At 43.8% G+C, this 26,003-nt stretch overlaps 1 protein-coding gene across 4 annotated transcripts in view; it reads left to right on the top strand.

Annotated features, from left to right (window-relative positions):
- Positions 1–26,003, top strand: part of JMJD1C (jumonji domain containing 1C) — a 118,984-nt gene that overhangs the window by 9,976 nt on the left and 83,005 nt on the right. Inside the window, exon 1 of one of the 4 annotated variants that reach the window (XM_083740253.1) lies at positions 9,537–10,009. The exons of 2 other annotated variants lie outside the window; for them this stretch is intronic. In XM_083740253.1, coding sequence (XP_083596379.1) covers positions 9,863–10,009 — 147 coding nt within the window. In that variant the 5' untranslated portion in view covers positions 9,537–9,862. Of the gene's footprint in view, positions 1–9,536; positions 10,010–26,003 lie in introns of those variants that run through there. One more of the 4 variants, XM_083740254.1, reaches the window with a different exon arrangement.

Genomic DNA, 26,003 nt, shown 5'->3' with positions numbered 1-26,003 from the left:
GGGGTGGGGTGGAGTGGGGGAGATAATAAAACCTTTTTACAGGAAGCAACATAAACGCATTACTATTCACCCACATTAAAGTAGATGTTATTTGCGTGGCTTAGAACCTGCCTAAATCTATATATCCTTATTTGTTTTATAAATTAAGTTTATAGAGAAAGTTTTTCTCTTTAGTAAGGTGGCGAGGGAGTTAAGTACCTTTTTCACTTATAAGCAGAGCTAGAAGAAAAAGCTTCCGAGTTCCTTTTTCTAAAGGAAACATGATCCAGAAAGGAAGGGGAGAGTTCAGCATGGCTCAGTTTCAGGTCTGTAGCTATGGCAGCAGAGTCTTATGGCTATACTGGTTTATTGCTTCCATTTGGTGTTATTGGAGCCTGGAAAAAAAATGTAGCTCCTATGAATGGAGACTATAGAAAACGGAAACACTTCACTCCTTCCCTCTGTGTTGACAGCCTGTTAAGATTACTGCTTTGTTAGGAACTTTTTCTCCACTGAAAGCAGAGGTTTTTATGACTTGGGGATGTTTTCAGCTTTCCATTTTTTCTCCTCCCCCCCCCCCCCCCCCCGGCATAAGACCAGGATCTCCTCGTGATGACCTGACAAAGGCTGAAGGGGAAAGTTCCAGCAGAGGCAGATTTGGTGGCTGAAGAAAAGGAAATAAATAGTGCCAAAGCAGTTGTTAATGCAAGCAAAATTTCCAAAGCACGCACAGAAACTGCAGAAGTATCTATCAAGCTGGTCATGTTTTGCGTACGGAATGCCTCTGCCCATGTTGCTTTCCAAGCGATGATGGATTTGCTAGCTTCTTAGTTGTAGAGGACCAATCTGGTCCAACAGCTAGAAGGTTGGGCTCCAGTGGAGGAAATTCAGGCTACAATTCTCACTTATGAAACGTGCTAGGTGGCCTTGGCAAGCCAAAACCTTTCAGCTCACCCACTTTGCAAGGATGGTGTTAGGTGTACAGTTCCATCAGGTTTGATGAGTTTAGGTGCACCAAACTGCATAGGATTGAGCATAGCTGTCAACTTACAGATTTGAAAACAAGGGAACAGCAGGCTTGAAAATAAGGGACCGGCAGCCAAAATAAGGGGCCTGCAGCCTCACCTGTTCCAGGCACTCCAGTCTTCCTGTCCTCCTGCAGTCTGGTCATACTCATGCTGGTAGCTTCGAGAACACTGTCCAACCAACTTTGTAACCAGAGGTTCAACTGAATAGAATCTGAATCACACGCACCACAAGGCCTATGCAGCCTCAACTTAAGATGGCTCCCTGGCCTGGCTTTGCACTGCAAAGTTTGCAGCAGCACGTGCAACAAAATGGCGTCCAGCATTCAAAAAACCCCTCAGCTTGCATTACCTAGCCACACACAAGGCATGCAAGCTCCACCCCCCAGTCGTTCTTAGACTTCTTATTGGGTGAGCAACACAGTTGGAGCCTCCCTCCTCCCTGGCCGGCAGGGAGGGAGGGAGAGGAGCTGCTTCCTTTGAAATTTAAGGGACATCCATCAATAAGGGACAGCAGCGGGACATGGCGCTGGAATAAGGGACTGTCCCTTCAAATAAGGGACACTTGACAGCTATGGGATTGAGTGATGCAATTTTGCTCTGAGCTCCTTTGAGGAAGGATGGAATGCAACTGTAAAAAGATAAAATTAAAGCAAGAGGGCCTGCCACTCGAAGTATTTTGGTACATGCTGTATCTAGAAAAACATATCAAGCAACTCTGACTCCTCCACCCCTGAATGATGGCTGTGTATCTCCTTGCACAATGTTTGCTCAGATGCTTCAGTTTTGCTGTGAACGTAAAGACAGTTACATGGAAATAGATTATAATTAAATTGAGATTTAATTTCAGGTGAATGTACTGAGCACAGTGTTGGGTTGCAGCATTCGAAATTTGTCAGGCACATTTTGCGTCTGGCTGTCTGCCACTTGCGACCAAGTGAAGATGCCTGGCTGCCAGGATAGTGGCTGACATCTCCACCAACTGGAGGTTCATGCCTTACGATCCACGGATCTTAACTGTTTTCACACACTACCAAACACATCCTATAGAATTCTGTCCGTTATATTTTATCTGCACAATCAGAATGAATTTCAGGAACCAATAAGTCGCATTGAAAAAGATGACTTTTGCGCCGTCTGGCCCCAAAATGGCAACTAGGCATTCCATTTTGGTGACTGTAACCCTGGTTTAAGGAGCCATTTAGTGCCTAGCTTATATATCTGACACTAGCCTAGCTTATATACCTGAGAAGGGACACAGGTGGCGCTGTGGGTTAAACCACAGAGCCTAGGACTTGCCGATCAGAAGGTCGGTGGTTCAAATCCCCGCAACAAGGTGAGCTCCTGTTGCTCGGTCCCTGCTCCTGGCAACCTAGCAGTTTGAAAGCACATCAGAGTGCAAGTAGATAAATAGGTACCGCTCTGGTGGGAAGGTAAACGGTGTTTCCGTGCGCTGCTCTGGTTCGCCAGAAGCGGGTTAGTCATGCTGGCCACATGACCTGGAAGCTGTACGCCGGCTCCCTCGACCAATAAAGCGAGATGAGCGCCACAACCCCAGAGTCGGTCACGACTAGACTTAATGGTCTGGGGTCCCTTTACCTTTATATATACCTGATTATATATACCTGACAGTTTCTAACACTGTTAGGTTGTAATATTTAGAAGTGAACTCCATTGACACCAGGGAACCTTACTTCTAGGTAAATTTCATGTATGGAGCGTGATACTAAGCATATTTGCTGTGTAAATTCTAGTTCACTGAAGAGAGCTTAATCCTAGGTGCCTTAATCCTGCAAGCTTTAGTGCAGTTGTGACCTCCAAGTTAGATTGGAGAATTAGAAGCAATGTTTGTTCCGTTGTACCTTTGAAACCACAAATTTGTTCTACATAGACTCCAGCCTTCTTTCTAAACCACTCTGCTTTCTCTATAGCTAAAGCTTTTGAGCAGCATTGTACAAATCATGTGATTTATGGAAACTTGGGGGGGGGGGTTACCCCAGTTTTGAAAGTATTGGTTTTCTAGGCACTTCAAAAGTAGAGTATTATACATACTAAAGTGAAGCATTTCTTATTCAGCTGGTAGCATTCACCTATGCAGTGTCTGTTAATGTAGGGTTGCCATACTGTTGAGCTATTTTTATGGAAATTTGCCAAAATATCAACACTTCCGACATGGATTGCCACTCCGGTCATTTTTACCAATTTTTGGAAATTCCAACCGGACACTGTTTCCACCAGACGAATCCCACATATGTATGCCAGCCTGAGTTAATGAGCAGGGAGGGGCAGCAGTATTTTTCATACATACAACACACCATGCACCTTGTCCATGTTCTCGAATCTCAGCAGCTGAAATTGGACCAGACTGTACTCTGAACCCATTAATTGATTGAACTGATGGATTTGTGGTATTCAAGTCATGGCAGATGCTAATGACTTTATCTCCAAAGAATGCTTAGCAAATGGGTCACAGCAGGCTACTGAGAGTTTTAAAATATTGTGATGTAAATCAGGCTGAAGGCCTTGAGCCACTCTACTAGACAGCACTATATAAACAGGCTGTTGGCAGAGTGCTGTTTCTTCACCAGTAGCAGCACAGTTGCTTGTTGAGACCTATTCTGATTCCTGTACCTACAGCTGAGCACAGCCAGAACTCTTTCCTGTGGTCCTCACTACTTCTCCAGAGCTTCAGGCTCAGATTCCTCAGGCTCCATCTATTTTGCATTATGCAGTGATAGGCTAGTGCACAAATGCATGTAAGTTATGACTGAATGTGTGACTAGCCTCCACTGAAAAGTATCATGGATGAGGTCCTGTCAAAAACCATCACTTAACATTATAATCACAAGATAAACATGCAGTATAATAATTCCATTTGATTTTATGACATAACTCCTATAAGGAGCAGTAGTATTTGAGGTGCACAAAAATAAATAATGACAATCCATTTAATTTTGACATTAGACAGAGTATCGATGCCAGAACTTGACAGTCAGGCACCACATTATTTCACCTAGGAAATTAATGCACAGTGTTAAAGATTGAACAGTTTAACAACAGCAATGTACTTTTTTCCTCTAGTAAAAACCTAATGCCCACTCACTATTTTCTCTACCGCAAACTCGACTGCCATGAAGACTGATTCTTTCATTTGGAGCTATCTCTTCCTCCTCCTCACAGGAAACTTCATCAAGGGCAGTAGACCTCTCAAAAGTGAAGAATCTGGCTCCCTATAGCAAAGACTTGCCTGTCATTAATATAGGATCTAGCTGCAGGCCACCTTTGGCAAGCCACTGTTACCATAGGCTTAGCCCCGACTCATCTGCAATCTAGAAAGATTACTTCCCTTCCCACCTTGCAGGGTTGTAAAGATCATTGAGGTCGTGGTCACTTTATTTGTATGTTGCTTTTCTGTATACATCCCATTCAAAGTGGTTCACAGCCAAGCATGACACTCACACAAGTGATTCACACGAAGGGCTCTGAACATTCTAAATTAATGCACACATTTGATTGTTTAAGGGATGAGTAGTATTTTTAAATACTAAACCACTGAGCCTTCAGGAGAGGGCAGAGTATAATTATGAAGTAATTATGCTTCTTTACATGAACAATATCACACAACTAATCTGACCAGTCTATTCAATCCTAGACGTACTCCATTCATTTAAATAGTAATACGGTAAAACCCTGTCCTCATGAATATTAACTCACTGGTAAAAATGTGAAGAGCAGTGAGCGATTGCATCTTTGGCGATAAAAGTTTATTACAGAGGTGTTTAATCTGATAGGTATTTTGAGCCTTCCAGAAATTAGGTCAAACTTGACATTGATCTAAATCTAAACCAAATGCATTTTCTTAATAGACTTGTTTTGTTCCACCTCATCTTGCGCCCCACCTCTGTAGCAGTACACCCTGCGTCTCCTTTGTGTTTTGCTCCTCAGTGGTTACCATTGATTGGTTTGAGGTAGGGGAAAGAAACATATGCAAGCAGAAAGCAAAGGGGGAGGGAGAAATGTGGCAAATAGATGTAAAAAAGATTATGGCCCTAATTCACCTAGTTAGCAATTGCTAAGACCATTGAAAGATATGGGACTCTGGTAGCCACAAATAACTTGTTTTGGTTTCAGTAAAACGTGTAGCGCAATCCTATGTATGTGTACTCCTAAATTTGTATAGGATTGTAGCCTGAATCATGACTGACTGTAGCTGGACTGGGGCATATAGTCAATCTAACATCAATACTATGAGCTATCCTGGTGTGTCTTCTCATTATCAGAATGAGATGGAGCTTCCTTTTGTGGGGTTCACTCAAGACACTCTGTTTTAGCTCACCACCAGCGCATTAAAAGTATAAACAGTTTCCTTGCCCTTTTACATGACTTTATTGATGATGCGGGAATTCTAATCTGCTTTGGTGACTGAGAATATTTCAAGGACAAGGAGCAATCTTGTGTGCCACAGCTCAGGATGACTAATGTAGTGTGCATATAGTCTAATGAAGGAAAGGGGCTGCTTTAGGATAACAAGGTATCTTCGATCCCTTCCAGCTCCTGTGATTCAGTGATTAATCTGCCTTAACCTGTTTGTTTGTTTGTTTGTTTGTTTGTTTGTTTGTTTGTTTTTTAACCTGACCAAGTTATGCCGTTGTAAACTATTGAGCGATGTGACAGAAATGACCACACTGTGGTTTGATCAATTAATCAATTACAGGTCAAGAGTTATAAAACCATTTGGCACATAGAAGGCAAGAAGCATTTGAAAGCCTTGATCTCCTTATGGGCCAATAAAAAAGTCAGTTGCTTCACAAAGTGTAACAAATACTATGAGGATATAGGATCTCAACCATCTGTATTTGGAACATCCAGTTTTTAAAAACCCTTAGGCTATCTGCTGCCTGGATGCTTCAGTACTGTAATTTCTTCCCGTTTCTCTCAGTGAGTTTTATATGCTTGGCAGTGCTGCTGCTGATTGACAACAAATTGATGAGGTGGGAAGTGAGCCATAAGGGAACAAGGTGTTCTCCCATGGGCCTACTCATGTGGTGCAATGGTGTCTAGGGAAGTGGACCACTTGAAGGCATTCTTACGATCTGATGTTGCTCCTTTCTACTCATGGAGTAGTTATATTCTGCTCTAGTATTGCATGGCCTATGAGCCGGTGTAGGCTCTCTGATCTCTGCTGTCTACGCTGTATTTGTTGTGTGAAAGTTCTTGCAGCAAGTCAGAGGGACAGGCTTCTCACACAATTAGAATATGAAACTTCCAGCTACCACTGTGCCAATTAATGGCAGCTGGGATACACTCCCTTTGCCCAGAGATAGTTTAAAGAATACTGTACGTTTACTTACGTTCTCCTAAGTAGGAGATTCAGATGATGAAAAAAAAAAGACCTTCATTGACCAGCCTAAAAGATAAGCATATAATGCTTGTAAGGCTTAATTAAGGTGGGCCCTAGATGTTGTCATTGTTTTATAATGGTTAGCACTTTGCTTTTTCACCAACTTTGCTTTTTCATAATAATTATGCTTTATCTATATAGATTTTTTATAGTATGCCAGTGTTGTTTTTATGTTAATTTAGAATTAAATGCTTGCTTCTACTTGGACTGAATCTAGAATTTGATTAGAATCATAGAATTGTAGAGTTGGAAGGGACCCTGAGGACAATTTAGTCCCAACCCCCTGCAATGCAGGAATATGCAGCTGTCCCACACGGGGATAGAATCTGCAACCTTGGCATTATCAGCACCATGCTCTAACCAACTCGAACTATTCAGGCTAGAAAAACAATTAAATGTCTAAATTATGAACTCTCCCTCATCCTTATAATAAACACATAAGGGAGATTGTTATTGTCCCCATTTATATTACGGGCAACTGTGGCTTACTGATTTGGCAAATGCCACCCAACTAGGTCCATGGCTGAAATGGAATTTGAATCTATGTATGACCCGGAAGCTGTACGCTGGCTCCCTCGGCCAATAAAGCGAAATGAGCACCGCAACCCCCGATTCGGTCACGACTGGATCTAATGGTCAGGGGTCCCATTACGCAAAATATTAAATACCTTCTCCACAATTTCTCCCCACAATAAATTACTAATTTTTAATACTTAGTTCACATCTTCTCTCAAGACTGCATCTCTTTTGTGGAGCTGTCACATTTTCTCAATTTGCAATACTTCGTATCAGGCAAAATCCAATGCTGTACACATTGCTCTCATGGTTGTGACATAGGATTCAATTGCATGCCTCTTGGAAATTGTCTGCAGTACAGTAAGCCCACAATTTAAGCACAGTTAACTTGTGTGCATTCAACTTTACGTGCTTGCCAAAAAAAATGTTTTTTTAAGTAAAATAAATAAATAAATAAAAAGGGGGCAACATTCAGAAAAACCCCTAGCAATTCACCTCACCACCTTTGCACCTAATGTGTTTGGACTACTGTACACACAATTTTGGCTTTATGTGCAATCCCTGGAACGCAATCCCCCACCCATTAAATTGTGGGTTTACTGTCTTAGCAACTAGTATACATTTCACCATCTGAAGCTTTGTGATTTTAAAAAAGTCAACAGGGATTGGGTGTTGGTATGCAAAGGTAGAGTGTGCTCAGAAGCTTGCCAGATCACACTCAGATTTGCAGTTTCTCTCAGTTGTGGCTTCTTTCTGTTCCGTCCTCAATCCCTTTGTCTGCCCATTCTTCTCCCTGCTATGCACCACACCTGGAGTCCTGTTCACTACAGCAGGTGACAGGGGGGTAGACAAAGGCACCTAGAAACAAATTGATGGGACTTGTAGCTGCTGCAATTTCTGCTTTAATCACTAGCTTTAAAGGGAGAGAGTAAATCTCCAGGATGCCACCTGACAAACCTAACCTCCCTCTTTCATTAACCTTTTATAAAATAAAAAATGTTGAGCAGCAGCATGAAAACCTATCAAGCTACTTCCGCATTACAGAATAATATTGTACTCTATTGGCATTGAGTTGGGCTGGCTAGAGTATTGTGCTTACACACAAAGGATAAAATGCGGCACTCATTGTTTGCTTGTGTAGAAAGGCCGAGTCAAGCACTCTATCCACTAGCCCACAAAGACTGCTTAGCCAGAGCCGCATGTTAATCTGGTTTCCCTTTCTGACTGAACTGGAACTTAGAAGCATATGGTGTAATAGTACAATCTTCGCCCTGTGCTAATTGTGAAGCAGTTTGCTGACACACTGTGCTAGTAATGGCTGTGTCCCCTATCTATGCATGCCAAGCTCTAGCAGAAGGAGCTATGAAACGTCAGTGTACCTGGAACAGAAAATACAACCTGCCAGGGCAGGCTGAAATATTCATGCATTATAATTCCTTCCAAAACAATGTTAGCAAGCTCAATTCTTCATCGCCTTTTCCCTGGACTGATGCAGTCCTTCCTATTGCAGCAGAAGCAGCATCACTACAGCGCAGTAACCATGGCAAGACTATGTTCAGAGCAAAAACACTACGCTGGATAGGTAGAATTTTCCCTGGGTGGGTGTTTCATTCAGAGAGAGAGAGAGAGAGAGAGAGAGAGAGAGATTGGGTGACCTCAGCCGCTGTGAGTCATCCTGCAGAGATGAGAGGGAAAAGCAGTGAAGAAAAACAAAACAAAATCCAGACCAATCCCTGTATGGGTAATAGAGGAACAGGCAGTGTCTGGAATAGAAACCAGGCGAGGGAAGGGCAGAGAGAGGCATGGGGTGGGAGAACAGAGGACGTGGGGTGGGGTTCTGCTGTCTTTTTGGGAAGCCTAATTCGGATAAGGAGAGGGAAGCAGCCGACCAGGCGAAAAAAGAGAAACAAAACACCTCGTTGAGAGTTGCAGATTCACAGCATGCTGGCTGCAATCTCCCCTGCTCTACTCGCTCTCCCGCCCGCTCCTGAAAACCCCAAAGTCGTCCCGTTCGCTTTTGATCTTTCCCCCCGCCCCCCGCCCTCCACTGCGTGGAATTCCAGCTGCTCGCTTCCAGTGGCGCCAGAGGGGCTCAAGGCGCGCGGGGGTGGGTTGGTGGGGGGCGCGAGAGAAAACGGGAGCGCCTCCTCGCTCGCATTGTCAGAAACGGCGAGTGCGGGAGGGGCCTCGTGGTCTGTGTGCGCCCCCACCCTCCCGCGCCAGCCAGCTGCTCCGCTTTGCTCTCTGAGGCGATCTATATCCCCTCGCTGTTCTCCTCCCTCTGGCGCGGCCCGGGTCCTTTGGCCGCCGCTGTTGCTGAGGCGGCGGGAGCCGAAGTTTTCCAGCCACGGAACGCCAGACAGTTGCCCGCTCTGTTCCTGGCTGGCTGCCTCCCTGCCGTGCCGCCTCCTCCTCCTCCTCCCCCCTAGGGCACGGACGTCGCGCGCGACCGCGGGCGGACTCTTTCCCTTGCCGCGGTGTCTCCCCCGCGCCCTCCCCGCTCCTCCCTCTCCCGCCCGAGCCAACGCGTTTGTGTCTGGCGGAGGGAGACGGCGCGTTGTGCCGGTCTCCATGGCAGTGGGCTCGTGTGGGCGGAGTGGTCGGGGCCGCAGCGCGGCTCTGAGCGAACGGCTCCCCCGCCCCCTCCGCTCTGCCCTCCCTTCCGTGTGTTTGTGTCAGGCTGGTCGCGGCGGCGGCTGAGCGGCTGCCCGGGGCGCCCGGCTCGGAGCGGCGGGCGAGAGGAGGCAGAGACACCCCCCCCCCCGGTCTCCCGTCTCTCTCACACACGAAGCCCCGACGCGCGGACGCCCTCCCCCCGCCTCGGCTCCTCTAGGCATGGGCGACCCTTAGCGAGAGCGAGGGAGAGAGAAGGGGGGAGACGCGAGCGAGCGCGGCGGCTGGTGCGGTTGGCTGCTCGCTCTGCTCTTCGGCGGCGGCCGCCATGGCGGTGGCGGTGGAGTCGCGGCCGGAGCTGGTGGGGAAGCGGTTCTTGTGCGTCGGAGGAGACGAGCCGCCCGAGAACGGGCGTTGGAGAGCCGGCGTCATCCGCACCGTCTCGCACCGGGACTCGCGGAGCCCCGAGTTGTCGGTAAGAGGCTGCCATTCCTGTCTCCCTCCGTCCCTCCCTCAGGGGGGTCCCGGCCCAGCCCCTCCCGCGAAGCGGACCCCCCCCCCCCCCGACGCCGCCCCGTAGCCGAAAATTTGGGGAGCGGAAAGCAGCGAGGAGGACTCCCTGCCCTTTCCGAGGAGTGCAATGGCTTTATCCCCTATGGAGAGCCCTTTTAAGGGCGAGAGCAGGGAGGGGGACGAAGTGTGGGGCTTCTCTTTTCTTCTCCACACAAACACACGCATATATGGGGCCACATATATGTGGTGTGTTTGTTGGGGCGAGTGAGAGGAGTGGAGGTAGTAACAGGACACTCCCCCCTCCCTGCTCGTGAAGAGGGGGGAGGCGACGAGGGAGTTTAAACATGACACATCCGCTCTCATTTCCCCTTTTCTAGGCCCCGAACAGAGAAGGGGCTTACAGTGGGTTAGCAACAGCAGAAAATCTCTTCTCCCCCCACCTCCCTCTCTCTCTGCTTCCCACCCAGCCTCATCTTTAAGGAAGGGAAGCGCCAATTTTTTCTGGTGTGATGTGGGCTTTTTTGCGCCCACTGTATGTGTGCGGGGTTTTGGGGGTGGGGGTGAGGGGGGATGTCTGGTGTTGAACCAGGTTGATTCGGATCATTGAACGGGGGGCGGGGGATACCGTGATTACACAGCAGCAGCCGCCAACAGTTGGTGATTTGCAGATGGGAGTTCTTAGGAAAGAAGGGTTTGTCTTTCACACGCACAGACGACAACACACACACACGTACATATATACTTTGCTGCCGCTGCTTCGCTTCGCAATATTAATGCGGAGTTGTGTATGTGCCCAGCATATGTGATGAGGAAAGCGGATAGAAGGCATTGGTTTTTTATTCACATTCTTGTGAGAAATGTAGCTGTTGGTTTGGCCCGTTCATTCCTTTAAATACCACCCTATAAAACAGGCGCTGGCTGTCCTCTGGCAAATCTGGTGGGTGGGTCTTTGTTTTTTAAATGCCATAGGTTGAGCAGTTGTAGTCAAACAGAAAACCTCCTCTTGTGGAATTTTTATAAACGTTTTAAGAAGCCATTGGTCTTTCGAACTAGTGTGTCTCCTGCCAGTGTTTTCCTAATGGGTGTAGGAATGTGAATGGAGGGAGGGAGGGAGCCAGGATATATTGTGGGGGAAGGGAAGGAAAAAGCAACCAGGATTTCCTTGCCCTGTGTAAGAAATACATACTACAGTACTCGAATTCCATTTACAGTTTTTCTAAAGATTTAACATTTATGTTCAATACTTGCTGGAGAATCTAGCAATGTGATACATGTTACTACTACAGTTGTACAAGCTGCATTTTTAAAAAATGCTGCAGTGCTTATAAAAACTTAGTTTCTCTCTTTTCCCAGTGGTCTTTAAATTGGCTTCCCGATTACCTCCAAGTACCATTAATAACAAATTGTTCAAGGATTTTTCTTTAACAAATTAAATAGGAAAATAATGATACTTACTTTTAGACAGTAATATTTGCTTCACTGCTGACAATGTGCTGTTCTCGTTTTTGTGGGTCTGTTGTGTGACTGTTTTACAGAGGAAGGGTGCTTTTTAAAGATTGTAAATATCCCTTTTGGTGTTGCTTTAAAATCCTGAACTTTTTATTTTATACTTAATTGTAAATGTATGCAATGCGTGCTTATAAAGATGTAGCAGATTTACTTTGATGTAAAATATTTGGAGAAATGACTATACCCCTTCCTTTTTCTAGTCCACCACTTAGCAGTTAAAGGCTATGGAGAAACATAGGAAAAATAGGAAAGGGGGGGGTCTTTGCTGAAAGAGCCGAATATAATTTCCCAAAAAATCCACCCCTTTTTTTGTGTATATGCTTACAAACTTAATTCCTTCATAAATCCTGCAACCTCCTGCCCCCAGCAAATTGATGGGTGGAGCTTAGACTTGCTGCCAGGATATATCTGCTCACAGTTGTTTAAAATAAATAGAGGAGGTGTGTACTGGAAATTGTGAGCACAGCACCTTCAGTGAATGAAAGAAAAACATTAAGAAGCAAATGGTTGGTAAAAATCATGCAATGCTGCTGTAGAAATGAAAAAGGGTGGCTTTGCTGTTGTTCATCGCTTAAGTCTTGTTAAAATAGCTTGAGCATTTCCACGCTTAAGATGTGATGCGAAGTGCTCATCTCCTAAAGTATTGGGCGGGGTGGGGGACCTATAAGTCATAACAGTGCAGGCATGGTTGGGGAGGCGTTGTAGCAGATACTGTTTACTAGGAGCCCATGAGTGTCACACAGCTGATCTCACATTAGTTTAAAACTGCAGTGGAGGTACTAGCTGGACAAAGAATATTATTTTCCTAGCAACAAATACTGTAGTTTGTATATAGAAAATACAGTATCAGTGTTGTAAAAGAGTGTTACCTTGAGTGTAGATGTCCAGGTCCTTCGCAGCAAATTAATATCTGCATTACTTGAAAACTGGAATCCTATGCATGCTTACCAGTGAGTATACACCTGTTGTGCTGCTTGGGATGTATTTTCAAGAGAGCAAGTAGAGAACAAGCTGCCCCAATTGTTACTGTTCTCATAGCAGTGTGATAAGGTGCAAAGTAAAGAAAGACCCACAGTCCAAAGTTCTGCATCTTTTTAGAGGAAAGGTTAGATTTTATTGTACTAAGGTTTAGGAGTACAGATTACAATTGCAAATCTTCTATATAGGGTTAAGTTCTATTCTAATTACTGGAATGTAGAAGGAGTTCCCTGGCCATTGCTGGCTTCTCTAGTATTTGACTGCTGTTGTGGGTGGAGCATCTTTGTTAATCCTTCTAGGCTTCCATTCTTAGGTTGTTTCTATGAATAGTTCTAAAGCCTGTTGGTACTCAGAGTGAAATAGAAATCATTTATGTTTAGGGTAAGGGAGTGGTGGTTTAGTTCATCTGTGCAGTATTCAGATAGCAATTTAGAACACTGCCCAGTGTTGTAAATTTCACTGCACTAGACATAAGCTACCAGCAAATCAAAAGCATTAAAACCAGACTGTTTTCTAAAACTTTTTGTTGTAGACCACTCTTCTGGTTTGCTTTACAGGCCACAACATTTTTAATGTTACAGTCCTAAGAGGCCATTTGAAATATATTGTGGAGTATTATAAATTCAGAGTAGGAGTAACTATGTTAGTTCCTCCACCTTCTTTTTGAGACTGTATATGTATATACTCTGTGTGTGTGTGTGCGCGCGCGCTTCATTTTCGTGTATTTGTCAATGGGACACTGAAGTGGTGTAACAAGGAATATGGTCACACCAGCTGGCAGTGATTATTCTACTGCTGACATACGCTGTCTGGAAAATGAGCATGTTGTCTTTGCGTTGCACACAGCATTCTCTGATCCAGAATTTGAAATCCTTTGTTAGCTCCAGTTGTATTTCTACTTGCATTATAAATGGTTCTGGAAACTTGATACAAGCATAGTATGCATGTATAATGCATAACTACCTAAATGCAGACGTACTCTGTGAATCTCAGGAGGGAATATTAAGCTTGTGCCAGAAATTCAGCTCAGAGAGCCTTTCAGACTAATTTCAGACTCCTCTGTGGTCCTCCCTATTCCTCTTGGAGTCTGGAAAATTGGGACTATGGAAAAAAACACAAGGATAAACCTTGAGTCTACCCTGGTGTAAAACCTAGCATATCATTTTGTAAAACAAACAAACCAGGAGTGGTCACCCAACCCAAATCCTGCCACCCAAGCCTTATCCAATTCAGATATTTATTTCTCTTGTATTCAGAGCTAAGGTCCTCTGTATCTCTTTCTGCCCCATATCACAAGTAGGCAGGTGACTGCCTTTTAGCAAGCCTAGCCTAGCCTAAAATGTCCTACATTGGGCATAGGTAATAAAATGGTTAATAGAATTAGGACTGAGGACAGTGTGAAGACCCTATGGGGTTACCTGCTATAATTACTTTTGGGTTCAACATCTGTAATTAAGAAAGCTTTTTTCACATAAAAGGTCATTTGTTAATGTTAGGCAGATGTTTGGTATTCCATTAGTAATATTAACCCAAGAAATCACATTTTTCTGCAGTCGAAAAGTGTTGCATAATATGCTGAACTAACAAGTCTACAGTTGAAACTCAAATCTCAGAAGTGTCAACAAATGAGATATTTCTGTTTATCTTCTCTGTTACTTATAAACAGACGTTTGAGCCAGTCTCCAGATAGCAAGCTTTAGGGAAAGAGCATTTTGCTTAAAACATACACTAGAGCTATCATTCCTTTCAAATAAAAACATAATGCTTTTAGTGATGAAATGTATAGTTTTGTGTTAGAAAAAAAAATCAGTTATTTATAAACACTCAGAAATAGTTTGTGAAGGATTGGATATTAAGAAATTTTGAGTTTGATGAACCACTTAATATACAGTGGTACCTCTGGATGAGGATGGGATCCGTTCCGGAGCACCGTTCGCATCCTGAAGCGAACGCAACCTGCGTGCGCGGGTCACGATTTGCCGCTTCTGCGCATGCGCGTGACGTCATTTTTGAGCGCATGTGCGAGCAGTGAAACCCGGAAGTAACACACTCCATTACTTCCGGGTCACTGCAGAGCGCAACCAAAAAATGCTCAACCTAAAGCACATTCAACTCAAGGTATGACTGTACAGTAAATAAATGTGTAGAACATCCTTGTAAATTGGCTCCCGAAAGTTACAGTGGTACCTCTGGGATCCATTCCGGCGGCCCATTCGCAACATGAAAAGCCCGCAACCTGAAGCACCGTATCTGCCACATAAGCCCGCTGCCTGCAATCTGTCGCATCCCTGGCAGCCCACTCGCTTGCCTGAGTGAAATTCTTATAGTGACCAAATGAGTGGTTAAGAACAAGGGTCCTATGTGAAGATTGTGCCTATTTTACTAGGTAAAGAGGTAAAGGACTCCTGGACGGTTAAGTCTAGTCAAAGGCGACTATGGGGTCGCAGTGCTCATCTCGCTTTCAGGACGAAGGAGCCGGTATTTGTCCACAGACAGCTTTCTGGATCATGTGGCCAGCATGACTAAACTGCTTCTGGCGCAACGGCACAGTGTGATGGAAACCAGAGTGCACAGAAACGCCGTTTAACTTCCTGCCACAGCAGTACCTATTTATCTACTTGCACTGGCGTGCTTTCAAACTGCTAGGTAGGCAGGAACTGGGACAGAGCAACAGGAGCTCACCCCGTTGTGCGGATTCAAACCACCAACCTTCTGATCGGCAAGCCCAAGAGGCTCAATGGTTTAGACCACAGCACCACTATGTATATCCACTTTGGGAGCCATCTTCCAGGTTTTTTTGAAAATGTGTATACTCAGTAAAAGAGACAAATGTGCAGTTGTCTCACATGATCTTTATCCAGGTCTTTTCCCCAGTTTGAGTCTTCCTGTGCTTATGCTTACGCAGCCAAATTCACACCACCAGTGCACCAACAGATAGATGTGGGGTAACCTCAAGGTACAGGTACAGGTCTGAAGGAAAAAACTTGAGAGGGGCATCCACAAGACAAAGCAGCCCAATAATAACTCAGACTGGCAGAGGCAGGGAATCCCAAAACTGTCTGAAAACAAATTGAATGGAGTGTCCAGAAATATAGTCCTCTAATTGGATAGGTCACTTTCTGATCCACGCTGAGAAGCTAAATGTCCCTGGAGAACTGCTCATTACAATCAATAACAAATTTAAAAATGGGCTCACACACATTGTGTATATCTGCTTGAGGGGGGGGGGGATAATGAAGTGAATTGGGGTGATTCAGGGCAGTGTTAGAAACTCAGATATATAAGCTGTTTTCCAAATGGCACCTTAAACCAGGCATAGGCAAACTCCGGCCCTCCAGAAGTTTGGGACTACGATTCCCATCATCCCTGACCACTGGTCCTGTTAGCTATTTCTAAAATTATAACCGCATCACATATGCAAAGGCTAGACAGATCTGTAGGGGGATGACGACTGCCTTCAGTTCCCTGTAGTTCCCAAATACGCTCCTAGTTGCTACAGACCGCATCAGGATATTGCTGCATTTTTATTTTATTTTATATTTATTTAATTTCTTTTACTCCTTGCACTGTGCTGCTCCCAGGGTCAATCTTATTTTCACGCTGCAGAGCAAGCCAGTTGACTTGCACTTCAGCAGATGATGGAGATGTCAGTTGCTGAGCCTGGCAACAGGACATCTCAACTTGGTCACAAGTAGACCACCCCAAGTCGCAAAACGTGCCTGGCCCCTGATTTTGAACACTGATTTAAGGGTACCCCCCATTCATGTTGAAATGCGATGTCAGTACTCCCCAGGTTGGATCAGGGCTCCTGCAAAGCCATTTGTCTTTTACATAGTTGGCCTGAGGACAACAAATATACCAAGAAGGGATATAAAAATAGTAGTGCATTTTTAGGAAAGCAGGTGGTGGTTGGGTTGGCTGGCTTTCATCTAACAGATTCTAACTGCTTGAAAACCAGCCAGTTTGCTACCACCCTCCTTGACAGCTGAATGGATAATTCCAGCTTCTACAGTACTATGAGCAAGTAATGAACAATGTAACAGTGTTGTCTACAAAAAGTGGTCATTTTTTAATGTAACTTACATAACAAAATATTAAGTTTTAGTTTAGCTGTGTTACAACTGCTTCTGGTAGCTAACCCCTGGACGCCATTGCAGTGGTACCTCGGTTTAAGAACAGTCCGGTTTAAGAACGATTCAGTTTACAAGCTCTGCAAAACCGGAAATAGTGTCCCAGTTTGAGAACTTCACCTCGGTCTAAGAACGGAATCCGAACAGTGGAAGGGCACCGGCGGCGGGAGGCCTCATTAGGGAAAGCGTGCCTCGGTTTAAGAACGGTTTTGGTTTAAGAATGGACCTTCAGAACGGATTAAGTTCGTAAACCGAGGTACCACTGTATTAGTGTTAGCTAAGTGATTTACAAGATGCTCTCATAGTGTGTCACAGTCACACCCTAAATATGTGGAGCCTGTTCTTACATTTAGACTCCAGTTCAGAGCAGACATGGTGGGTGGATAAAATTGGTCCACCCAAACTGCAGGTAAACTTCCTTGTGAAGACTTGTTTAAAGATAAGGGCATCTTCCATCCGTTTATCATACTTCATTGGCAGAGATAGCAAACATGGTGTCTTGCAGATGTGGTTGGATTCCAGCTTCAGTGAGCTTGGCCAGTTGTGAAGGATGAGGGGTGTTGTAGTCAAGTCACAAGTGGGGGAACCACATTTTCTAACCTGCTTTATGAACAGTAACATTTTAGAATGCTATTGTGACACGCTAGAACTGATGTGTTTTGGTATGGTGTTTCTGAAACAAAATACTTGTACATTGGTGTATAAGAGGGATTGAGATGGTGGTGTCAATACATAATATGTTCTGATATTCAGATTCCATGTCACCTTGACAACTTTGTTAACAAGGTGAATATTAAAATAATTTTACAACTACACTGAAGGTTAAAGTATACTGGTGGAGGAGGATACAGCAAATGCCTGCTATTATTGTAATATGCAAAGCAGTCACAATAAACAAAGTCCTGTTGCAAACAGATTCCTCTGGGAAGGCGGGATAGGATAGAGAAATCCATATTACTTAAGAGTAAGGAGGGCTAGGGAGAAAACTTCACAAAGGACTTTAAGAATAGTAAGGCTGTGCTACATACTGGTAGGAAGTATATTGAGAGTTTAGAAAACTTTGGAAGCCAGCAAAGAAGTGTTAAGGAGGCAGTTTTGGCATTGACCTGCAAAGGTCAATGTGATTAAAAATATTTGTACCATCATGCTTGCTTTATTGAGAAGTAAATATGCTCATGGCACTAGTCCATAGTCCTTTTGGTCTGAAGTGGTTTGTGGGCTCCTACAGATGACTTGTTTATTCTGCATTCATCCTGGTTTGCTTGTACAAAGCTTACTTACGCAATGGGTAGACTGTGCCCAGTCTTAAGCATTCATTCTGATCTGTTTATAGTGCAATGATATGACAATGACCATTCTTATTTGTTTGTGCAGTGTATCTAGGTCTTCCCACTAATCATTTGTTTATTCAACATTTTTCAATGCATTTCCCCCTCACTTTCCAACCTCCAAAAAAATTGTTTAGAAAAATATTGATTAGTTGTGCCAGAGTGATAGGGTACTATAATCCATTTTAAATGTGCAAAGCTAAAGTGCCAATACATGCTTGAATCCCTCCCATAAGATACTGACAGTTTGGAGGCACCCTGTATAGGATTGCTTTGCAGGGATGGCTAAGAATTGCATTTTTGCATGTTTTGCAAGATAGAAAGCATTGCCATATTGTCTGACAGCTGTTGACCAGATACCAGTCCAGTGTTTCTTTAAGACAAAAGATTTATAAGAGAAATATTTAATACTAGTAGATGAAGAATGCATTCTATCAGCATAGATCAACGTTCCCAACTGCCTGTGGGCAGAATTCCTTGCTTGCAGGAAGTTGGACTAGATGGCTCTTTGTGTCACTTCCAACTCTATGATTCAAATACTTCTCACAGCTTCATCAAGCTGGCTTTCCCTTAGCATCAACTTTCCTGGAGGAAGATTTCAGGAGGCAGAGGGATGCAGGTGAAGATCACCTTGGCGCCTTCTGCAGTTTTAAACTTTCTCTCCACACCCCACCATAGGGCCACTCTATCAACCTGCAGGAAGAATGCTAATGACATTTTATATGTTGATATTGTTTGCAGTCTTTAAAAATCTTAAATTATAAGCCACCTTGGAAGGCTTTGTGTACTGAAAGGCAGGATATAAATAATAAATAAATCCAAGCTTGCCCTTGGAACTCATTATTCTACCCTAGCTTGGTTTAGCTTTTCTTTTTTCTTTTTTTGCTAGAACGTCAGGGTTTTTTTAATGAAATAAACATGCCCTAGGTTTTAACTGTTAAATTAAACCTGTTTAGTAGTCTCATATTGTGGGCTATGTGTATAACACATTTCAGCTTTTGGTGTAGCCTGGATGTATTATAACCATTTCAGGGTATACTTTTTGCTGTTCCTATTGAAAGCTTTATGAAATTTCCCTGTTCAGAATCTTCTAATAACCAGACTCTCTTGAGATACTTTGTGTGTGAAATTCTAGATCCATGGGAAATGCTGACTTACCTTAAACATTTCAGGATGTCGTGCCTTCTATTTAAGGTAGAAATGTACAAACATCCTATTTTCAGTCTTTTCCCGTTCCAGATCTTAGTTATTTAACTAGTGTGTGAGTAGCAAAACCTGCAAATTGAGCATTTAACATACTTTGGGTCACCTGTTTTGAGGAGATGCTTGCAAACCTCTCCTAATCAGATTTCTCTGGTAATCTTATGTGCTTTGGACCAGGTGTGTAGCAAATTTAAATAACATTTGAAGAAATAACAACATCAGTACTCCCATGAACAAGTCATTGAGGTTGACATATATATATAATGTTTCATAAAGTTATGCTTTTTGAGATTAACTGTTGGAACATACTGATAAAAGATCATTTAACCCTGACACTTGCAGTTATTTCTGTGGTGGGAAATGTAAGCCTATGGCAATAGCCCTCCAGATTTACCCCTCATATATTTGCCATCACAGAGCATTATTTGCATTTTACAATATACAATGTTGACTATAGTAGGAGTGAGGGACTATAATGGAAAACATGAATAGAATTTTCAGTTGCAGTCCTCTGGATGGAATACCTTCCACTTATCTACTCTGAGCATTGTAGAAGATTCTACAATGAAGAACCACATTAGAGAAATCACTGTGCTAGAAAGTTTTGTAAAGTAGTTGGTGAAATCATTGTTGTTGTCTTAATGAATTGTGGTTTGTTTAAACTATGGTTGTGTGTTATGTTTGGACTTTGCCATCTTGCTTTTATCATGGTTTTTTTGGTCAACCCACCCCAGGTGCTCACCAAGCTACAGAGGAGCCTCTGTTCAACAAATAAAGTGTTGAAAAAACAAGGAAAAACAAGCTTGTGTGCTTGTCTATAAGACAACTCATGGTTAAAACAAACCATTACTTAGTTTGGGTGGCTAGCCTGTGACTCTCAACTCCCATCAGCTGCAGCTTATGACTCTCCAGATGTTGATGTTCATCAACATCTGGAGAGTCATAAGTTAGCCACCTCTCATGTATGTTATGTGTGAACACTGGCATTATGTGGTAAGAGCAGGAAACCTTAATTCAAGTGGATAACTGGTATCAGTGTTAGAAACTCAGATATATAAGCTAATCGCCAAATGGCACCTTAAACCTAGGTTACGGTCACCACAACTGACTCTCTAGGCATCATATTTTATACAGTGAAATAATATAACAACAGCTTCATTTCTGTACAATTTTATACTTTAAAGAAAAAGATTGAAAGAAGTTTACAGCACATTAAAACCTCATTTTAGAATAAAACAAATTAGAGCTTCAAGGAAAATATTTAAGTTATTTCTCTAAGTGACATTTTGCTTTCCCCATACTGTATTTATTTATCTACTTAATTTATATACCTTCCACATAGCAGAAGTACTCTAGGAAGTCAGTGTGGTGTAGTGGCTAGAGTGTTGGACTAGGACCTGGGAGATCAGGGTTCAAATCCCCACTCATTCATGAAGCTTACTGGGCGACCTTGGGCTAGACACAGCCGCTGGGCCAAGGGGCGGGGTGAACCATGTACTAATTGGAGGAAAAGGTGGGCTATAAATGCAGTAAGTAAGTTCTTGTGCTTACCTGCTTAAGAAAGCTGGAGGGGCCAGTCAGATGGAAATGTCAGTTGCCAACCTGGCATCCAGAGATCCCCGCATGGTTGCAATTGGACCAGTGCCAGTCACAAAACACACCTGGGGCTCAGGGAATTTGACAAATATACCCTATGACACACTCTTTTTAATTTAAGTGGGACTTCTGTGCAAACAGTACTTGGTGGTTTATGCCCTTCATCTGCTGCAGTTACTAATCACTTACCCTGGGATATGGCTCCCCCAATTCCTCCCCCTTTCAATTATCCTAATCAAATGAGTGGTGGTGCCAGGAGGGTGTCAATGATATATTAATATCACCCTGGAGAATTACACAAAGCAGATCCCTTGCCTGGAATTGCACAAGGGCAATGGTAGTGGAAGGAGTGTAGGCCCTACAGTGGATTCTAGCCTGTACTTTCCAAGTCTTTCTCAACTTGTGTTCCAGCTGTTATATCTGCTGCTTCATTGCTCCATTTTCTTGGTGTAGTCTGTGAGAGATTTGCCCAGGAATGATCTCTGGACCATTCATATTCCAAAGATGCTCAACAGCCAGGTTTAGTCTCTGGTTTCAATCAATGTAATTGACTCCATCCCTCGATTCTTTTATTTGACTAATTTGGTTTTTAAACATATTGCAGGCTACAGATATGTTGATGTGATAAGAAACGAATGCTTGTTGGTAGGTTAAATATGTGTCAGAGATTGGCATTGCAGCAAACGAAAACCTTCCATAGTATATATAGTGCCTTTTAAAGTTTAGCTTTTCAGATATCCATTTTAAACTTTTGTGCAGTTTAAAATTATTAATTTTAAAATTATAGTGAAATAGAAAGTTGTGTTATTGTTTGTTCCTGTTTATGGACCAAACATAGTTTTTTATAGAACTTTAGGTTTATTAAGACTATCAGGTAGATGAGCTAACCACCAAAGTGATTTTTTTTTTGCTTACTTTTGTTTCATTTCTTGTTTTAAAAGGTCTTGTCTGTGTGCATAAACTTATAGTACCATATATACTCGCGTATAAGCTGACTTTTCCAGCAAATTTTTTATGGTGACAAAGCCCCCCATGGCTTATACTTAAGTGAGGCGGGCGGCGGCGGAGGGACGAGCAGCCCAAAAGGAGCCCTTTCTTGCCACTGGTCCCACCGCCGCCACCCCCCCTCTCACAAGGGCAGGCACAGGAGTCAGGGTTGGGAGAGGCGCTGCGCTGTGCGTCTCTTGCGAGCGGCAGAGGCAGCAGCTGAGGGAAATAAATGGCCACATTTAAGGTTTAGAGTAAATGCGTGATGAGGGTTATTTGAATATGCATTGTTGAAATATTAGTTATTTTAGGTAATAAATCATTGAATCAAAACCGAGGAAAATCTAAAAAAATTTTTTTTAAAGTATTAAAAATTAATTGCTTCAGTGAGGTGTTAGGGCTTCCATGGATAACTCTCAGTTTGATCTGATGCCAACTCATTCCATGCAATTTTTGAGCAGGGGAAGAAATTACCATATAAAGAAAGGTCATGTTTTGAAACAATCCTCCTTCAGCATCCTTTCTGCATAATCTTTTTAAAAAGTACCTCATATTGACAGGCTATTAACTTAGTAAAAATATGTCTCTTGTGTGTGTCATCTATATTTTTAGAAAAGCTAGCATTCAGGAATAAAAACTGCCTTGGGGTACTTAGTTGTATATGCCTTGAGGAATTCAGTTTTGCATAGTGTTTTAGATTATCCTGAAAGATGGGAGGTAACTGCCTGATTCAGTCAGGTTAAATTTCTGCAAGGTATTGTGAATTACAGTTTATCTTGCAGCATAATATGAGCAGGTGTTAAAAGTAGTTGCCTCCCAAGCAGTGATGGTAGGTTAACAAGACTTATACACTGTGTTGTTTGAAGCACTGTTACATAAATATGAATACCAGTGAGGCATTGAAACAGATTGTAGAGCAAAACTAAATAATGTCTGATGAGAAATCAAATAGTTTTTCTCCCACACTAAATTACATATCCACAATTTCTGTCCATTCTTTAAATATCTTTGTGACATTTTGCAGGGAAAACACAATGTTTTTGCAGAGAAGAGGTCAGAGATGTAAGATGGAGTTTCTCTTTTCCAAAACTTAATTTTACAGTACTGGTCCTGAATAGTGCAAGAATTCTTTTAATTATGCTTTAAGGATGGTGAACGAAGCTGTTTCCATGCTTTATGCCAATTCCAGGAGGATGAGTTTGGAGGAATTTTAAGCTCCTAAGTATAACTTTCTGTATTTGTTACAGATCTTACTGTGTGTATTTTGTAATGGGAGTTTTGATGATGGCCAGGGTTGATAGATGTTCTAGTCCAAACATCAGTAGGACACCAGGTTGGGGAGGGCTGATTTAATACCTCACTGGATCCCTTTAGCTCCAAACTCCTCATAATCCTCAAGCAGTACTTTTTAAATGTCTGACATACTAGATCCTCATCTCTATTCCTGCCAGGATACATTTCTGTGCCCGTCTTGGCTGTTTAACCACCAGTGGCCATTCCACAACTTTTTTCCTTGGCTTTTGATAAAGAAAAATAAAAGGGGTTCTGTGAAAATTCATGACCATTCCCGAGGATTCTCATAGGCTTAATTTCTGCAAAGTATTTTGCATTTACAGGGTCTTGTTGCTCTGTTCCATTGTGTTGACTGAGATGGAAAGGTGGTTCCAGCCCCAGCCCCCTTTTTTTGCAGGAGACCCTCTCATTCTCCTCTCGCATTGAGCCAGTAGTGGAGAACTCTAGCCCGCAGGCCCAGTTAAGCTCCCTTAGCCGCCTCATTTGTGTTACAAAGCTGCCCTACTCTGCTGCCCTACAAACTGTGTGGGCAGGTAAACAGAGACTTTGTAGGATTTGCCAGCAAAGCAAAAAAATAAATTAAAAAATTGTGCTATGCACAGTGCATTGTAAACCCTGGCATCAGCTGATGGTAGAGTCTTGCAAAGTGTCATAAAAAGTACCGTATTTTTCGCTCCATAGGGTGCACCTGACCATAGGGCGCACCTAGTTTTTAGAGGAGGAAAACATGAAAAAAAATATTCTGAATAAAATGTTGTACTAAACTATTTAAAGCAGCAAAGCAGGTGGCTCCTGTCCGCTTTGCTGCTTTAAAGCGAGCCTCAGAGGAGGGAAGGAAGGGGAACCATGGCTTATCTAAGTCCAGTTAATAATGCTAAGCCTGATTTTATATGCATCTCAAAGCCCTTGACATATATACATTATAATGACAAGCCGAGATAGGCCTCCTGCCTAGGAGGAGGGGAGGAGAAGAGAGGGAGCCATCATAGCTCAATGGGGAGAGCATGGAGAAGATCCCAAGTTCAGTCCTTGAAAGCTTCTCCGGGTAGGGCTGAGGGTGTGTCTCCTGAAACCCAGGTGAGCCTCTGCCCATCAGTGAAGACAAAACTGAGCTAAATGGGCTCAGGGGTCCTGACGTGGTACAGGGAAGGTCCCTCTGTTCCTGTTTAAATTAGCCCTTTCTTCAGAACCATGGGGACTACAATCTTAGTTTGTTTTTAAAGGGAACAGCTGTAACCTCAGTGGCTTTGCATGCAGAACACCACACGTTCAATCCCCGGCTTCTCCAGGCCTGAAACTCTGGCAAACTGCTACCAGTCAGTGTTGACATTACTAAGCTAGAGTAGTGGATCCAACTCCTTATAAAGCAGCTTCCTAGGTTCCCATTTATGCTTCAGATCTGGGTGTGAGGCCTGCTGTCACTTTTAGTTCTTTGCACATCTGGAAGATGACTGTGTCACCTCCCATCACCCTTTTGAAGGTGCTTTTACAGCTCAGGCGAAAGGGCAGGCAGACACAGCATCTGTAAACTGTAGCATCCTGAATTAAGGGAGGGAGGGGAAAGAGCTGATCTTCAGCTTGAAACCAGGACTTGCTCTTTAACCATGCTGCTCCTCCAGCTGCCAATGCCATCCATGTAACCTGTGTGAATATCAAGTGTGGGTTGTGTCCAGGAACCTGGGAGGATTTCTTTCACATGAGTGCATGTTTTCGTCTTTAAATAAACAGCCCATGCAAGTTTCCAGCTCTTATGGCCATGCCTGGCTGTCTCAGTGGAAATCTGAGGAGGCTGAGGTGGACTTTCCAGTGGTCAAAGTCTTCCTGCCCGGCATCTATTTCCTGCCCTCTTTCCCCACTGAACCCCCACACCCTGCTTCAAAGCAAGCCACGGAAGGGATTCCCTCCGCTTTGAAGCAGGAAAGTGGAAGAGGAGCTGCTTACACAAGTGTAAGCTGCTCCCCTCCCACTTTCCTGCTTCAAAGGGAGCCCGGGAGGAGGGAATCCGCTGCAGCCTCAAGCAGCGAGGAGGATCCATGGGTCCCCTCCTTCCCTCCTCCATGGTTGCTTTGAAGCAGGAAAGTGGGAGAGGAGCTGCTTACACGAATGTAAGCTGCTCCCCTCCCACTTTCCTGCTTCAAAGCAACCATGGAGGAGGGAATCCGCTGCAGCCTCAAGCAGCGAGGAGGATCCATGGGTCCCCTCCTTCCCTCCTCCGTGGTTGCTTTGAAGCAGGAAAGTGGGAGAGGAGCTGCTTACACGGGTGTAAGCGGCTCCCCTCCCACTTTGCTGCTTCAAAGCGAGCCACGGAGGAGGGAGGGACCAACGGAATCCCCTTCCCTCCCTCCTCCCCGGCTCAGCTCAGCAGCCGCGGCACTTGCTGGCTTTACAAAGAGCCGGAAGGAGGGACAGACGGCAGTCCCTCCTCCCGCCTCCCTGTAAACCCAGCCAGAGCCGCAGAACACACTCTAGGCAGCTCTTGCTTTAAAGGGAGAGCTGCGCAGAGCTTGTCGGCAGCAGCGGCTCTTACTGGCTTCGCTCCATAAGACGCACAGACATTTCCCCTTACTTTTTAAGGGGAAAGAAGTGCGTCCAATGGAGCAAAAAATACGGTAGTTACCAAGACAGTACCTGATGATAAGGGGATCATCAGTGCTTTTGTAGATTGTGCCTTTGCCCAAACATTTTGATTTCAAACCACACATGCAAAAGCAGGCCAGCATCCATTAATGTGATAGTGGATGGTTGACAGGTGGGCAGCCCTGCCAGCTTGTCAAACTTGTCACTCAAGCGGTGGGAAGATGGTACTCTCTGGCCTGCTGATCAGATTCAGTTCCCCACCTCACACATGAACAGATTATTTTAAAGGAATGGTGATGAACAATTAATTCTATCTATGGGGGAGAGGAGCACCAGGGGAAACAGTTTTAAGACC

Source organism: Podarcis gaigeae (assembly GCF_964106915.1).
Source record: "Podarcis gaigeae genome assembly, chromosome: 5".
Classification (NCBI taxonomy): Eukaryota; Metazoa; Chordata; class Lepidosauria; order Squamata; family Lacertidae; genus Podarcis; species Podarcis gaigeae.
This window is presented reverse-complemented; position numbering and strand designations above follow the sequence as displayed.